Genomic DNA, 17,548 nt, shown 5'->3' with positions numbered 1-17,548 from the left:
GACTCTTGCAGCTACCCAGGCTTGTTTGTTTCTCCTCCAAAGGATCTTTAGGCTCCATGTAGCCCCAGCACTCCATCCTGCAAAGCACAGTCTCCTGCCTGCAGCTCCAGCGATGTGGGACACCTCTTCAAGTGTGCTGTGTGAGCCTCACTGCGACTCCTGTGCCTGCTGCCTTTGGGGGCTGCCTCTGCTTCTTGTGACTCTCCCAACTGCTGAGGGTCACGTCGGACTCCTGTCCTTGGGTCGAGTCCCCTGGACCTTGTAAAACCTTCTTCTCCGACTCTTGCATTTGCCAAGGCTTGTTGGTGTATTTCCAGCACCACTGGCTGACTGCATCTCAACCGCCGACGTGGGACATCTCTTGCATCACCCCGGGGACTCCTCTTCTGCTCCTGTGCTGCACTGCTGACTTTCTTCATCCAATGTCAATCTGGTCCTGCATCCACAGAACGGTGGGTAGTGGCTCCTGCCACAGCTGGACATTCCAACTCAAACTGGTCTTGGTCCCCTTCTTTTGCAGGCCCTCTTCTGTCAGGCTCCACCTTTGGTTACTTCCAGTCTTGTCTGAGTCCTGCACAGTCCTTTTACAAAGTCCTCCTGTTTATTTTGGGGGAAATGAGGTACATACCTCTTCTCTCCTGGTCACTCGGGGGCACCCTGGTACTTACCTCTTGGGGTTCCTAGTTCCTCCAGCTCCCCTCTACTAATTACACTTCCTTGGGTGGGGGACTACCTTTCCCATTCCACTTTTTTTTGTGTATGGCTTGGCCCTATACCTTGAGTCCTCACTTTTTGCTGTTGCTTTTAACAGTGCCTATTGCTTTCTATGCTATTTCCTGATTACTGATGTGTATATAATAGTGTTTTTACTTACCTCCAGTTGGGGTATTGCTTATACAGTATTTTAGTATTTGTGTTACCATAATAAAGTACCTTCATTTTTGTAACACTGTGTGGTTCTTTCATGTGTGTAAGTGCTGTATAACTATAGTAGTATTGCATAAGCTTTGCATGTCTTCTAGATAAGTCTTGGCTGCTCATCAACAGCTACCTCTACAGATCCCTGGTTTCCTAGACACTGCCTACATTTCACTAATAGGGCGATACCTGGTATAAGGTGATAACACCATAGGTGTTAGACACTAGGCCTGATTCCTACAAGCACATATTCAAAAGGATGGTCCATTCATTTAGAAGGGACCATAGTTAACTTTCAAGATGGAGATGGTGTTCTTACATGGCAGGGTTAGACTTGTTCTTAAGTTCCTTTAAAATCCTTCAGAATATGTATTGTCAAAAATGAGAATCAAGGACCATTTCTGTAGGCTATATTGAAACTAAGGGCCAGATGTACAATGCGTTTTGCATGGCGCAAACTGCGAACTTCGCAGTTTGCGCCATGAAAAACGTGCATCGCGATGCACATCCCATTTTGCGAGTCGGTACCGACTCGCAAAATGGGAATGCGACTTGCAAATAGGAAGGGGTGCTCCCCTTCCTATTTGCGATTCGCACAGCGATGCAGAATTGCTTTGATACCGCGAACGCGGTCGCAAAGCAATTCGCAGTTAGCACCGATGTGAAGTGGGTGCTAACTCATTCGCAAAAGGGAAGGGGTCCCCATGGGACCCCTACCCCTTTGTGAATGACGCCAAAAATATTTTTTCAGAGCAGGCAGTGGTCCAATGGACCACTGCCTACTCTGAAAAAATGAAACCAAATGGTTTAATTTTCCCTAGTGTATTGCAACTTGTTTTCCTTTAAGGAAAACGGGCTGCAATACCCCAAAAAAAACTGCTTTATTGAAAAAGCAGTCACATACATGGTGGTCTGCTGTCTCCAGCAGGCCACCATCCCTTTGAGTGCATGGAATCGCAAGGGGGTCGCAAATTGCGACCCACCTCATTAATATTAATGAGGTGGGTGTTTGCGACCCCCTTGCGATTCGCAGATGGTGTCAGGGATACCATTCTGCATATGGCATTGCGACTCGCAAATTGCGAGTCGCAATCCCTATTCTACCTACATCTGGCCCTAAATGTAAGAAAGTTGTTAACTAAATTTACCAAATAAGAGGCAAAGAATTACTCTTTCTTCCTGGCATGGTTGATAACTATATTTTCTGGACACCTGATGCAGAACTTCTTTCACTTGAAGGAATATAGGAACCACCTAGCAACACTCCTGGTTTCTTTGAGAAGATTAATTAAGACTGAAGTCAGTTTTAAGCCTCTGCGCTGCGTGTACTCATGAGATAGCAGTTAATCTGAATAACTTAAAGCTGTATTGTTCTGCAATAAATTGAAATAGGAAAATATATTTTAAGGAGATACGCTTTCATACTTTAAAAAAAGAAAGTCCTGGAATAACACAAACCGATTTATGCTTTTAGTGATGATATCACTGATGGATAACTAGATTATGAATGGCATGTTTTCCTTATCCATCCCTTATATGTTCCATGCCTACTAACCAACAGTCTTTGTGAAAGTTGTTTCCTCTGCAAAATGGGATCTCCTCAACCCTACTGTTCCTACTCTCTCCATCCTACTTTGGTGTAATGTAAACAGTGACTGTAGATAGTGGTAATGCTATACTAGGTGCATATGTGCTCCTGAAGCTGAAACCTAGCTGGTGAGCATGAGGTGGGTCGAGGAAACAAGGGGCGAATGTACAACTAAATGTTTTGCATCGCAGGATCTTCATTGATAGTCATAAACTTAGAATAATTCCATGCTGACTGTGCAGACCTTGGAACACCTTCTTTAGTATGTTCTTATGTCTCACAAATGTCTTCATCATATTGATCACTTGAATCATCATCATCATCAAAAACAAGCTTTATTCGGTCAATTAACCATCAAAGCATCACAATACAATAAAAAAAAAAAAAAACAGAATTAAAAAGATTTTTTATAGCCTATACAATTATAAGATAAAACTGATAAATATATCAAATCTGAAACTGCTCATGTCCGAATAATCCCACCTAGTCCTTCATCATAAAATCTTATTTAGAAAATGGTTGCGTGTATGCCATGCTGCCACTAAAAACTTGCTAACTGCAAGAATTAATTCATTGGAACTATGACTTTTTAAAACCCTTATCGCTGTACAACATTTTTTCAAGCCCATTTCTCGACAATTTTTCCGGATCCATTTTGACTGAGGAGAGAAGTAAGCAGGGCAGAAAAATATAAAATGTTCAATGGTTTCCGGGCGACCGCGACATACTGGACATAAATCAGAAATAGCAGTTGATCCCCAACTGCTTATTAAGGACATCAGCAGTAAACTCCCAAAATGAAATTGGGCGTATAGACCTTTGCCCAGTAAGTCTGGTATTATATCTAAGTATGGTTCATTCTGCGGGTACCACTTAAAATCAATAAAAAGGTTAGTTAATCGACTGTGAGATTTACAACAAATATAATCGTTGCTTACATGGGACCAGTATGCAGATTTCAAAACATTTTATGGGATTTCTCCAACTTATAAGGATTCTCCCAAAGTATGGAACCAATTAGACACATGTCTAACCCAAGGGATGGTAGCAGCATTCGGTCTCTTTAATAAATCAAGAAGTAAGGCCTTATATATATCCAATTCGGGAACAGTCCAGATCCTTATCCAATAGAACAAGGGTCTTAAGGCTATCAGATCAGCTACTCGATTTAGCCCTAAGTCAAGAAACATTGGGATCAAAGGTGTACTGCGATGGCACATGATCAGGGCCCTGGCAAAATTATTTTCAACCACAGTTAGTCTATTACTGCTGGAAAATGTCCATATCTCCGCACCATAGGCAGCCACTCCCTGCGCCTTTGCCAGATAAATCTTAATAGCTGGAGGTACAGCTTTTGTCACTGAACTTTTATAAAAGCGCAGGATAGGTGCTGCTCTATGCTGTAGAAGCCCTGCGCTTTTCCTGATCTGATTCTCCCAATGTAATTTACTTGTTAACCGCACACTTGTTAGCCGCACACCCAGGTAATCTATTGATTACAGCCACATCTCCGCACACCTGAGACACCTGCATTGGCTCCCAGTCAGCAAAAGGATCACCTTCCGACTTCTCACCCACGCACACAAAGCCCTCCACAACAAGGGACCGGAATACCTCAACCGTCGCCTCAGCTTCTACGCCCCCACCCGTCTCCTCTGTTCCTCTGGCCTCGCGCTCGCTGCCGTCCCTCGCATCCGCCGCTCCACGGCGGGTGGGAGGTCCTTCTCCTTCCTGGCAGCCAAGACCTGGAACTCCCTCCCCACCAGCCTCAGGACCACCCAGGACCACTCCGCATTCCGGAGACTCCTAAAAACCTGGCTTTTCGAGCAGCAGTAAACCCCCCCCCCCTTTCTCCTAGCACCTTGAGACCCGCACGGGTGAGTAGCGCGCTTTATAAATGTTAATGATTTGATTTAACCTTGCTTAGAGAGACTCCATCCAGTTTTATGGTGCATCTCCTGCAAGGTCCAGAATTAAACGCCATCAATTTAGTTTTGCTAATATTCAACTCCAACCCATAGTCTATACAACAATGATTTAAATCTGTCAGCAAGGGTTTGAAGATCCATGGTTGTCTTAGAAATATGAAGGGAATCATCAACAAAAAGAAGGATGGGGATTTTCTGTGAATTCAGTGAAGGAGCATCGTTCTGACAAGAAGTCAGGGCCTGCACCATCTCATTGATAAATAAAGTAAATAAAATCGGAGCCAACACACAGCCCTGACAAACTCCCCTCCGAATAGGATTTTTTTCAGTCAGCTCACCTTGATTACCCCATCGCACATATGTGTTTTCATGCAACCACTGTAACATTTGAATTATATTGGCTGGGGTTCCCAATCTATGTAGCACTTCCCACAATTGTTCTCTTGGGACCAGATCCAAGGCGGATCGTAGATCCACAAAAACAACAAATAAATGTTGCTTGTTAAAGGCTACATATTTCCAGTATAAGATGGCCAACCTAAAAACCTGATCTACTGTGCTGGTTTTTGGGCGAAAACCCGCCTGTGGTGGAGAAAGGACCTGATGATCTTGAGCCCAACTTGTTTGCCTCCTTAATAGTTGTTTGGCAAACATTTCTTGTAAATTATCAATGAGACTAATAGGTCTATAATTAATTGGGGAATTTGCATTACACTTTTTTATAAATAGGGATAATTTGGGCCCCTTTCCACGTACTCAGGACTGCACTGCCTGCAGCGATTTTGTTTGAGATCAAATTTATATACCAGGGCCATATGATTGGCTCTGATTTATAAAGATCTCCCAGAAGCTTATCCGGACCAGGAGCTTTGCCTGATTTTAGTGAATTGATTGCATCAAGAGTTTCCTCTATAGAAAAAAATATATACTCCTCGGGAGCGTGAGCACCCACCCTTGATAAATCAAGGCTAATATTCACACTTGGCATCAGTGAGGGGACAGAATCACAATTTTGAGAATTGCAAGGCAAAACGTTATCAGGTATAGCATAGAGGCGGGTGAAATGGTCCACCCAGCTTTCTGGTTGTATGTGATTCCTAAAATTGCTCCTGCCCCCTCTTTGCCTTTTAGACAATAATTCCCAAAGCAACGTATTATTGTTAGATTTTGAGGCATCCGATAGTTCCCGCCAGATGGAATCTTCCCATAGACTTTTTGCTTGCAGTATAGACTCCTTGTAAATACGTCTGGCTTGTTGGATCTCCCCTAAGGAGCTAGTCATGATGGCAATTTTTAATGCAGACTTCGCCCTGGAGCAGGCCTCATTAAACCATCCATTGCTAACCATGTTATCATCATGGGGCCTAGAGCCAGCCTTTTTATAAAAAAAACTCTGTAGTTTCTTAAACATATTATCATGTATGCTAAGTATAGGGCTATCATTAACATCCTGTTCCTCATAAGCTACCAAATCGTGTACAAACAATTGATACATCCCACCTATCAGATAGGGATTATACATCACCCTTGGCTAGCCAACCCATGTATGACTGTTATTCAAACATGGGGATGGAACCATTGTATGTTGATTATTAAGTGTTCTCCTAAATGCATCCCCAGAAAGAGTTAGAAGCAATGGATAATGGTCACTCTCACATCGGGGATCCACCCTCATGTCCCTCAACAAAGGCCACAACCTGACGTCCACCAGAAAATAATAACACTTGTGGACATACCTCTTTAAATGTGGCCGCAATGTTTAGGTCAGAAGGCGTGCAACCATTACAAGCCCTGAGACCATACTTTAAACATAAAGAAGCCAACTGAGAGGCCACACAAGAAGAGTGCAATACCGAGAATTAGTTATCTGTGGGATTCCCCAGAATTCATCCTCTTCAACCGTTAATCCACTGATCAAAGTGGAAGGTTCGAAAGTACAATTCAGGTCACCTGCTATAATTAAAAGGGTCGAGGAATGCAAAGTAGCTAAAAATTCAGACAATAGGACTATGGTCTGAGACTCAGAACCTCGTGGAACAGACCGGGCATAAACATTAATAAAAATAATCTTAAGATTCTGCTGAAAAGAGATTTGCATAGCCATTAAATCAACAGAGTCAATGTTTAGTATCATATGGTCACATTGCAGTTTCTTATTTATAAGAACTAACAGGCCTCCTTTAACGCGGCCTAGACCCTTCTCTGGAGGTTGGGCAGAGATACTAAATGAAAGGAATCCATCTATGTTAGTTTTATCCTCGCCCCAAGTTTCCTGAAAAAGACAGATGTCCTGATTATTGATATAAGTAATCCACTCTGGGCCGGCCAGCTTCCTATCAAGGCCAGCTAAGTTCTAAGTCATTATAGTTAACTCATGGTTGTCTAACTCAATTCCATGAGTGGGGCGCCCAGCCTCCTTCTGTGCATAACCTCATTATGAGTCCCAAATGGCACCGCCCAGTTGTTCTTGTTCGTATGCAAATCCTCGAGGTAAGTCCCAGTGGATGTTTCCTGAATAGTATTTAGCCATTCATGGGCTGGCAGCAAAAAAAGGGATTTTTTTCTGCCATAAGTGATTCGCTTCCCTGGAAATGACTTCATCTTAATGATCACTTGAGTCATTTTCTTCATAATTGCAGTATAGACTATTGGTGATGTATTTTACCTTCAAATGCTGAAGCAGTGTAGTATGAACAGAATTGAGAGGAAAAGGGCATCTTTAAAATCTGCAACACTTTGTCATAGAAAAAAAGGCTGGCCCTAACATAGGTAGCATGAAAGGAAAAAACAGCCTGATAGGCTTACTCTGAAAACTTGAAAATAGAGTCTGTACCTTTAGGAGCCCTTGAGAGACCCCTCCCCAGAATACACTGCAGTGGCAGTTTGCCTGAGAGAGTCAGTTCTTTTTTCTGGCTCCTTCAGATAGGATCTCTGAACACCTCAGGTGATTTTTTTTTTCACCAAATTTCTGTGAGAAAGTATTTTCTCTGCGTTTTCAAACCTTTTTCATTTGACATTTCCTCTTTGGTTCTGTCAAGTAAGACTTTTTTTAAAAATATTTTTCATTCTTTGTGGAAGAATTTTTCTGGTCGGAATGCCAGCTCTCTTCACAAAGTGCCCTTGGTGTGGCAGAAAACAATCATCTTCAGATGCCCATAATGTATGTGTGGTATGTCTGTCTCCTCAGCACACCACTAAGGGGTGTTACATTTGTAAGAAGGTGTCAAAAAGGACTCTCAAAGATAAAGAAGGCTTAGGCTTACCTGGCTGGGTGGAAGACATAGGAGAAGAGCAAGACAGGAAGAAAAAGAGGAGACTGGAAAGATCATCTTCAAATATCTCCTCTCAAAAGAAGGAAAAATCAGGTACAGACTCTCACAACAGGAGATCTGCTTCCAAGAGCTCTTCATCTGGACACAGTCTCATCAACATCCTAGATCGAGCCCAAGGCACTCGCCGTCGCAAAGGTATTAACGTCGACAGGACACCAACATCATCATCGATCGACATCAAGGCCCACGGCAAAACTCCCCATGACGCCAGGAAGCTTAACACCGACTCCAACACGCACGCTACTGACGTCGAAATCCATTGATTGCTGCCTGTAACATTGATATCTATGTCGCAATCATACCATTTGACGTCGCACTCACAGCACTCGATGTCTGTGCCTGAAGCTCACTCGACATCGAAAAGGCACATATCACCACCTACAGAAACATCTTCTAAAAAACGTTTTATGATGTTGATGACACCCCAATCGATGTCGAGATGATTTCACAAGATTTCTTTGTCCACATCTCACTGGCCAGATTCTTTGCAAAGTTCAGAAACACCTTCACCTGAACAGGACTTAAACCTACTGCTGATAGGTCCAGTAATACCATCTGAGGACCCCCTTCAAGTTCACTTATTACCATTAGATCTCTCACCAGTAAGAAAATGCAATAGGGTGACATCTATGTCTCCGATTAGCAAATGGAAGACTCCATCACCAGCCAAAACAACATCTACAATACTTTTTTCTCCCAGAACATATTCTCCATCTTCATGGTCCAGATCACCAGACACAACGACCTCTTTTTATAATCTGACTTTTCCAGCAGTCTCTGAATAGAGTATCGCCAGTAGATTATATCATAACTTTTCAAGACTCTCTGATAAGGGGAACCTCTAAATTAAACATTTAACTGGATATTCTTCAACCATCAGCATCAGTAATTTTGGAGACTCTGCAACCCAGGTCCTCCGCTAGACCCCTTCCTGATGCTCCTAGGTCTCATGGAGACAGCTCAAGAAACATTTTCTAACCCATCTACAGTAAAAGCAGTAGCTTCAAGGCTACTTAAAAAATACAGACCACCGCAATAGGATCCGGACTTTTTCAAGTTGGATCCAAAACTGGATTCAGTAATTGTAACGACTGTACGAAGGAGACATGCATCTGCCCCAGAGACAACAGTCCCACCAGATTGTGAGAGCCAGAAAATGGATGCAATAGGAAAGAAAATGTGCTGCACAGCTGCCACCCAACTACACAATGCCAATTTCGCAGCTCTACTAGGGAGGTATAGCCCGGAAATTTGGGAAGGTATGAAGTTCTGCATGGACTGTCTCCCCAGCCACCATCAACAAGACTTCCTACAGATGGTTAGTGGCTCCAATCCATCAGTACAGTGGTGGATTCGATGGAGCTATCCGCCACAGCTTTTGTACATGGCATGTCTCTTTGACGCATGTCCTGGCTAAGACTCTCATAGTTAAAACCTGATACACAATAAAAATTGCCAGTCTATCATTCTCTGGATCCTCCTTATTTGGACAACATCCAGAGGAAGAAATGTTAAGAATTTAAAATGAAGCAGAAACCCTCAAGGCTGTAGGCTTGAAAGAACAGAAAAAAATCGTCAAGCAATTTTAGCCCAGGGACAAACGAAATTACTATCATAGGGTTCAAACCCCTAGAAACCAACCACAAAGGCAACCAAAAAGGTCATATCAGAGAAGATATCAAAGGAAACGATCTCCTACTCATGTCTTCTCAAGCCAAAGGCAAAAATTCTCAATCTAAGCAATAAGAAGTGTCCACACCCTCCACTGTTAGCCACTCCCGTGGGGGGAGCGATGCAACGTTTCCTAAAAGAGTGGAGAAAGATCCTACCAGACAAATGGGTCCTAAACTTAATTTGACAAGGGTATGCCCTTCGTTTCTCAAGCACTCCAACACCAGTCCCTCCAAAACAAGTTTCTACATCCCATTTGCACATACTCAAAAAAGAAGCATCTCTTTTTTACTGCAGAACAAAAAGCAGTGGAGAAAGTTGCTCATCATCAAAAGAACTTAGTAGTATACTCAATATGTTTCCTAGTTCAAAAGAAACATCATCCTAACCAATTTCAACCTATACTAGATCTCAGGCTGCTCAATAAGTTTATAAAGAAGGAACAATTCAGTATGCTGTCCTTTCACCAAATGTTTCTTCAAATACAGAAACATGACTGGCTTTATGCAGTAGATATCCAAGATGTGTATTTTCACATCCCATAATTCCATGTCACAGACAATTTCTACAGTTTTTTTGTAGGCAATCAGTATGCAGTACTCCCTTTTGGCCTAAAGTCAGCTCCTCAAACCTTTTCCAAATGCTTGGCAGCAATTGCAGCACAACTAGGGAAGAAAGGTGTCTTTGTATATCCATACAAGGATGACTGGCTAACAAAGGCACACTCTCTGCACAAAGCCAAACAAACCTACACCATGATAACATCTCTTCTAACGTCACTAGGTTTACAAGTCAATACTTATCAACGGCAGCGCAACACCTCAATTTCCTACGATCAACCCTAGACACTCAACAAGAAAAAGATTTTCCTTCGGAAGAGAGAGTGTTATCTATGCAAAAGAAGTGCACACATCTTCTACTTCAGTCTAAGTCAACGGTAAGACAAGTAGCGTCCTTACTGGCGTCAATGGCATCATGCATTTACATAGTTTTGAACGCTCGCCGGTACATGAGACCACTTCAAATGTGCTTTTAAGATCAGTGGTTGCAAATCACAGGCCTATAGGAATACCGAATTGTGCTCCAGACCAACGCTTACCAGTCACTTAAATGGTGGAACAATGTGTTTAATCTTCTAGTAGGAGTCCCATTCCAGAAACCAATTCCTACTTAAACAATTGTCACAGATGCTTCATTGACAGGCTGGGGCCCTCATATGAAACACCTGACAATCCAAGGTCTCTGGTCCCAAAAAGAAAAACAAAATTGTGTACATTTATTAGAACTGAAAGCTGTTCATCTGACTCTCAAAGCTTTTCTTCCAGGTTTCAAATCAAAAGACCTGCTGATCCAGACAGACAACACCACATCAGTGTTTTATATCAACAAACAAGGCAGAACAAGGTCAAGGCAGCTTTCTCTTCAAGCTCAAATAATGTGGCACTGGGTCCTGGAAAAGGTGCTCTCCATCACAGCCTTGAACATACCAGGGGTACAACATTTAGTAAGCAGATTTCCTCAGCCATCATCACGACGACAATCACAAATGGGTACTCAAATACGAGGTACTTCAAGGTATCTTCAAAGACTGGGGCATGCCAACATTAGATTTGTTCGCCACCACTCAAAACAAAAAATGCCAAAATTACGCATCCAGAGCTATGGAACCAAAGTTTCTGGGCAATGCCCTTTTGAAAAACTGCTCAATTTCATTTCTGTATGCCATTCCACCAGTTCCACCGATCCCAAAAGTAATCCAGAAACTAATTGCATCTCAGGTCACAATGATTCTGTTAGCTCCGGATTGGCCAAGACAGTGGTGGCACACAGATCTTCTTCAACAATAGCCCATCCCAGACTTCTGCCATGCAGACAAGATCTGCCATCCGAGCGCCGGGGCAATATTCTACATGCAGCGATCCAATCTTTGAATTTGGCAGAATGGCTCCTGAGATCACCCAGTACAGACACCTAAATCTCCCTGCCGAACGTATGAACATTTTGAAAGAAGCTAAACTTCCATACACTAGGACATGTTATTTGTTTAAATGGAAACATTTTGCTTAAGGTGTTGCGACACAAACTACGATCCCATTGCTGTACAAGGGAATGTAATTTTACTGTCTCTATTATATTTAGCCAAATCATGACAATGATTAAAGTTCGCCTAGCAGCCATGACGGCTTACAGAAAAAACTCAGCACGCAATCTTTTTTTCAAGATTCTAGTAGTCACAGATTTCCTAGAAGAACTCAGAAAGGTATTTCCCTCAATTGAGAGACCATCACATTCTTGGGAACTAAACTTAGTATTATCAAAACTAATGGGCCCCCCTTTTGGGCCTATCTATAAGGGCATCACTACAACACTTGTCATGAAAAACGGCCTTTCTAGTTGCAATCACCTCAGGTTGAAGAGTTAGTGAATTGCAGACTCTCTCTCCAGTAGATCCATCCACGGTATTTCACCATAACAGAGTGCGGTTTTATTTGGACAAAACAAAATTTGTTAGGAACTCCAATCACCTTTTCATAAATTATGGCCCTATTGGGAAAGGTCTAGCAACTTCTAAACAAACTATTGCAAGGTGGATTGTGTCTTGCATATTCTTATGTTATGAAGTAGCAAATAAGCCTCTTCCATATAAGCCAAGAGCCCATTCAACTAGAGGAAAAGCTGCCACCAGTGGCTGAGACACGTCCCTATACAGGACATTTGCAAGGCAGCAACTTGGAGGTCCATAAATACATTCACAAAACACTACTGCTTACACACTGACACTCTAGCCGATTCTCAAGTTGGTCAGGAAACACTGAGAAAACTTTTCAAATAGATTATCTTGTTCCCCTAGGTACAAGTTACTTTTTTTAAATCTATCAGATAACATATAATTTGCTTGCGGTCTCATAGTGTATAATTATTGATAGCCACTTCAGGAAGATATTAGTTAGCTTCCTACTACTCTATTCTAAGTTTATGATTATCAGTGGAGATCCTACGATGCAGAAGGAAAAGTTGCATACCTGTAGCCATAGTTCTGCATCATAGGAATCCTCATTGAAGTCATAAACACCCTCCCTCCTCCCCGGCTGTTAGTTCAATCAACGTTCTATGATCACTGTGATAAATAACTGTCTCTCGAGGGCAAGCTGCCACTGCAGTACATTCTTGGAATGGGTCTCTCAAGGCCCCTTAAAGTTACAGACTCTTATTATCAAGTTTTCAGAGTTAGCCCATAAGGCTGTTTTTTCCTTTCATGCTACCTATGCCACGGCCAACCTTTTTTCTATGACAAAGTTGCAGATTTTAAAAATAACTTTTTTCCCTCTCACTTCTGTTCATACTACACTCCTTCAGCATTTCAAGGAAAATACATCACATCTAGTCTACATTGCAACTATGAAGAAAATGACTCCAGTGATAAATATGATTAAGACTTTTATGAGACATAAAAACATATTGAAGAAGGTGTTCCAAGGTCCATGCAGGGAACACGGAATTATTCTAAGTTTATGACTTCAATGAAGATTCCTATGATGCAGAACTATGGCTACAGGTATGTAATTTTTCCATATTGTGAGATTGTATCCTTAGTTCAGTCTGTTTTGTGATATTTCAGATTTTTTTTCATTCACACTCTAGATGCCTCGCGGAGCCTCCCTGAGTTTGTGGAGATCGACCTGCAGGGGAAAGCTCTCCCTGTGGGGCTGGGAGCGGAAGATGTGAAGGAGTTCCAACTTCTATACCGTGAGCACTGCGAGGTATGTGACAGTTGAGCTGGTTTCAGTTGCATAAATGAAAACATCTATATTGCAGTGATTTGATTCGCATGGATTGAAGGATCAGAAGTGACAGACATGCCCTACACTAGATCTCTGTATCTGAGCTAATGTTGTCTGAACTTCGGAACTTGTTTGTAAACTTGTACTAAAAAATATGATGATAGTCCCTCGCTATCAGATTGTCAGAGGATAATATTGTCTGCCTGCAAGAAGCACTTTGAGACAAAGGATGCCAGGGTCTTGATTAGTGAGAGCTGAAGCATCAGAATCTTTAAGTCACTATGATAAATCCCTAACTCTCAAAAATCGGACCCTGGAGCAATTTGGAGACTCTTTTTTGTGAATTCCAAACTATTCAGGCCTGCTTGTAACCGCTTGACCTGTACTGTCAAGGTTCTGTATGTACATTAACTGTAGATCAAACAGATTCCTGCTTTGATGACAAAATTACCATAACCTAAAATCGTTACTGCCTATTTTGTTGACATTGGTAAATGCCTACATGAGGATTGTCTTACTTGGGGTTATTGACATTTGTGGGCAAAGTGTAATCTAAGTATTCTGTGTGCATGTCACCCCCTCCAATGTCATCCTTGAAAAAAACCTCCCCAAACAAAACAAAAAAGTACTGTGAATCATTGTTTGTCATGAAACATAGTTCACATGTTTTCTACAAAGAAAATAAATTTTCTGTCATGACATTCTCTGACATACATGAACAGTAGAATATCTCCATGCACATGTGTGATTCCCATAACACCATCTGTAGGACACCTTTTGACAATGAAAACATGCCTATGAAGGGAAATACTTTCTGCTTATTCTTTTTTTTTTTTTTTTAGTTTTAATAAGCAAACTCAATTTGCCAAATCAACATATAACACATTCCAATGGATACTCACCTTTAGAATATCCTTGGTGCCAGTCTCGATCCGGGAAGACTTTTCCAGCATAGCCGCTGTGCCCCGGTAGGTTGCATCACACTGATCCACAATGGCCTTGTTCTGTCCCGGAAGTGACAGTCAGACACACACCCACACACAACCGCACACACACATATATTTTTATATATAGAACCAAAGGTTACAGGGACGTTATAGTTAGGTTCCGAATTTCCGCGCACAAAACCATAGAAATTCATCAGTTATAGGTAGAGTTATTTCAAGTAACTATAACTCGTGCTGCAAGGTAACTATAGCTTGGGCCTTCATGTTTTGTTTTTTCTTCAATAATTTGGCTGCTGATGTTTCATTTATATATTTAATAATGACGTTATAGAAGTTGTCATGAGTGCTGTAATATCTGGGGTAATTAGCAGTACACGGCGAGGGCGTGAGTTACAGTTACCTTATTACTTGAAATAATTCTAACTATAACTGCTGATTCTCCAGTATTGGGTCTTCATAGATTCACATGCTTAAAATCATTCCCCATTGTCAAAGCGGGAGTCCCACAGTACTATAATAAAGCAATGTGCATTACTTTAATAGATAGATAGGCTATAAAACCTATGGTTCAATGCCAGTCTATGTATGTCCTTAAAAAAAAAAAAAAGGACCAAACCACAAACCTTAGCCAATTAGGCCATAGCACCCTTTAGAATATTCCCAAAAGAGGCTGATTCCCTCAGATTTTCGAGCACAAGTGTGAATTAATAATTCTTATATCTGAGGGGAGTCTTTGCAGGGGAGGCGGGTGGGTCACGTGAATCTATGAAAGATACCAATACTGGAGAACTACAGTTACAGGTACATAACTAATTTTCTTCTCCAGAATTGGTTCTTTCATAGATTCATATGCTTGAATTACAATAACAAGCAATAAAGTAAAAGAACACTCATATCATTGTAACATACATTTAGCAGATGGTAGGAAAAGTAAGAGGCTTACCTTATTTAACCAGATGTCGTAACACTGACTCTCCAACAGCTGCATCAGTCTTATGAGTCTCTTCTGTGCAATAATGCTTCGTAAATGTGTGTCTGTTGGGCCACGTTCCTGCTTGGCAGATAAACGGAGTACTCCAGCACTCCAGTTATCCAGCAAAAAGAGCTGTAGATGTGGAAACAGCTCTGGTTAAATAGGCTTTGACCTTCTCCTGCAATTGCTTTCCGGCTTGTGAGTGACAAAGTTGTATAGTTGATGCAATCCATCTGCTGTAAACAGTTGGTCCGCTTTCCGGATCTGATGGGTCCTGTGTAAGTAAAACTTGAGGCATTGTTTGACGTCTAGAGAATGCAGAGTTTTCTGAAACTGTGTGAGGATTTTGGAAATTTTTTCGGAGAACCACTGGTTTGTTCAGGTGGGAGTCTGACGGCACATTCGGAATAAACTTAGAGTTGGTTTGAAGTATAACACTGTCTGATGTAGTCTGAAAAAATGGTTCCTCGATGCTAAAAGCTTGAATTTCACATACTCTTTTGGCAGTGAAAGCCACTAGAAATGCCGTTTTGCAAGTAAGGTACTTCAATTCTGCCTTATGAATTGGCTCAAATGGTGGTTTCATGAGCTGTCCCAGTACTACATTCAGGTACCACAATGGTGGAGGCTTTCTTACAGGAGGAAAATCCCTGAAGAGGCCTTTGAGGAATTGCTGCACAATGATACTAGACCATAGAGATGGTGCATTACTGGAGTGTCCAAACCTTGGAAATTGCCCTTAGGTGCACTTTTATTGATGGATTAGGTAATCCAGCTCTTACCAGCTGTAGTAGATGGGGTAGGATTCACTCTGGCAGTGATGTGATAGGGTGGATCCTGGAATCTATGCAACAAAGGTAGAAGCGTTTCCACTTGTGTCCGCTCTTGTCTTGGCAAGTATTTCCCTGCAGTCTGATGGAATGTCTATTGTGGAGAACTCATTGAATTCAGGATCCAGGCTGATAAATGTAATGATGTTGGGTCTGGGTGCTGGATCTGGCCCTGGTTCATGGTCAACAAGTCTGGTGTTGGCTTGAACGCAACATGGATTGTTCCGAGAGGGGAAGGAGTTCAGTGAACCAGAATTGCCTGGGCCACTTGGGGGCTATGAGGAGAAGTCGGCAAGGTTCTCTGTTCAATTTGTTGAGCACCTTTGGGATCAGTGGGGTCAGAGGAAAAGCATAGGCATACATTCCTGTCCATCTCATCGAAAACGTATTCCCCTATGATCCCTTTTGGGGATACCAACTTGTAAAGAATGGGCATTTCTTGTTCTCCTTTGTAGCGATACATCTAGGTTCGGTTTGCCCAACCTGTGGAAGAGTTTGTCCAGAACTTGTTGATTCAGTTCCCATTCGTGGCACAGAATGCTGGTCCTGCTTAGTAAGTTTGCGAGGAAGTTGGACACTGCTGGTACATGTTCTGCTTTGAGAGACATTTGATGTTGAGGTGTCCAGTTCCATCTATCCTGTGCTTGAGAGAATAGCGCTGGTGAGCTTCTTCCTTCTTGGTATTGTCTGTGCGCATGAGGAACAATGATTGTGTATCTTGGGGAGAAACAACTTTAGTGCTAATGTGATAGCCCTGAGCTCCAGTTGATTGATGTGAAGTTTTGTTTCATCTGGGCTCCAATTGCCACTGATTTGTAAGTCCTGGAGTTGGCCACCCCAACCTTCTAGTGAAGCATCTGTTATGATAAAGTTGGGAATTTGCTGTAGATACGAAAACCCTCTGGACAGATTGTGTCCACCGAAACATGACTGTTCTTATTGTTGGCATTATCTGAATGAGGTCCTCAAAGGAACCTTGTGCCTGGAGCCATTGTTTTCCAGTTCTTCCTGAAGTGGACTCATATGTGATCAACAGTTTGGAAAAAGAGGGATGTAAGAAGAGATCATTCTCCTGAATGATTTGTATATCCGAACAGAAATTGACTTTCTTGTCTCTGCCTTTCTTGGTAGGGAAATGCTTTATTTTTCATTGTGTCTAGAACAGCCCCCAAGCTTGTTGTGGGTCGTAAGTGAATATCTGGTGGTTGACAGTGAGGCCAAGTTTGGTTAAAAACGAGAGGCAAATGGAAATGGCTATTGTTGTTTGATGGTGCGTAGAAACTTTTATGAGCCAGTCGTCCAAGTCTAGAAAAATTTGGATTCCTTGTTGTCTGAGATGAGCTGTTACCGGGGCTAGGATCTTGGTACAAATTATGGAGACTGATTTTAGTCTGAATGGGAGGACCTTGAATTGTATATGAGTACCAGCCACCTGGAAGTGGAGGAACTTTCAGTGTTTTGGATGTATTGGAACATGGAAGTATCCATCTTGGAGTCCCAGTGACGTCATATGATCTTCCTTGTTTAGCAGGTGTAATATATCTTGAAGCGAAAAGGTTGCTTCTTTAGAAATCTGTTC

General features: G+C 42.0%; 1 protein-coding gene across 4 annotated transcripts in view; it reads left to right on the top strand.

Moving 5' to 3' along the window:
• The window catches only part of RFX1 (regulatory factor X1), a 788,791-nt gene that overhangs the window by 453,737 nt on the left and 317,506 nt on the right, over positions 1-17,548 (top strand). For all 4 annotated transcript variants that reach the window (XM_069230453.1, XM_069230451.1, XM_069230454.1 and 1 more), the window contains one exon: positions 13,080-13,198. In XM_069230453.1, the coding sequence (XP_069086554.1) occupies positions 13,080-13,198 (119 nt within the window). The remainder of the gene's footprint in view (positions 1-13,079; positions 13,199-17,548) is intronic.

Source organism: Pleurodeles waltl, chromosome 4_2, assembly GCF_031143425.1.
Source record: "Pleurodeles waltl isolate 20211129_DDA chromosome 4_2, aPleWal1.hap1.20221129, whole genome shotgun sequence".
Taxonomy (NCBI): Eukaryota; Metazoa; Chordata; class Amphibia; order Caudata; family Salamandridae; genus Pleurodeles; species Pleurodeles waltl.
Note: the sequence above shows the minus strand (reverse complement) of the source record. Positions and strands in the feature narration are given on the sequence as shown.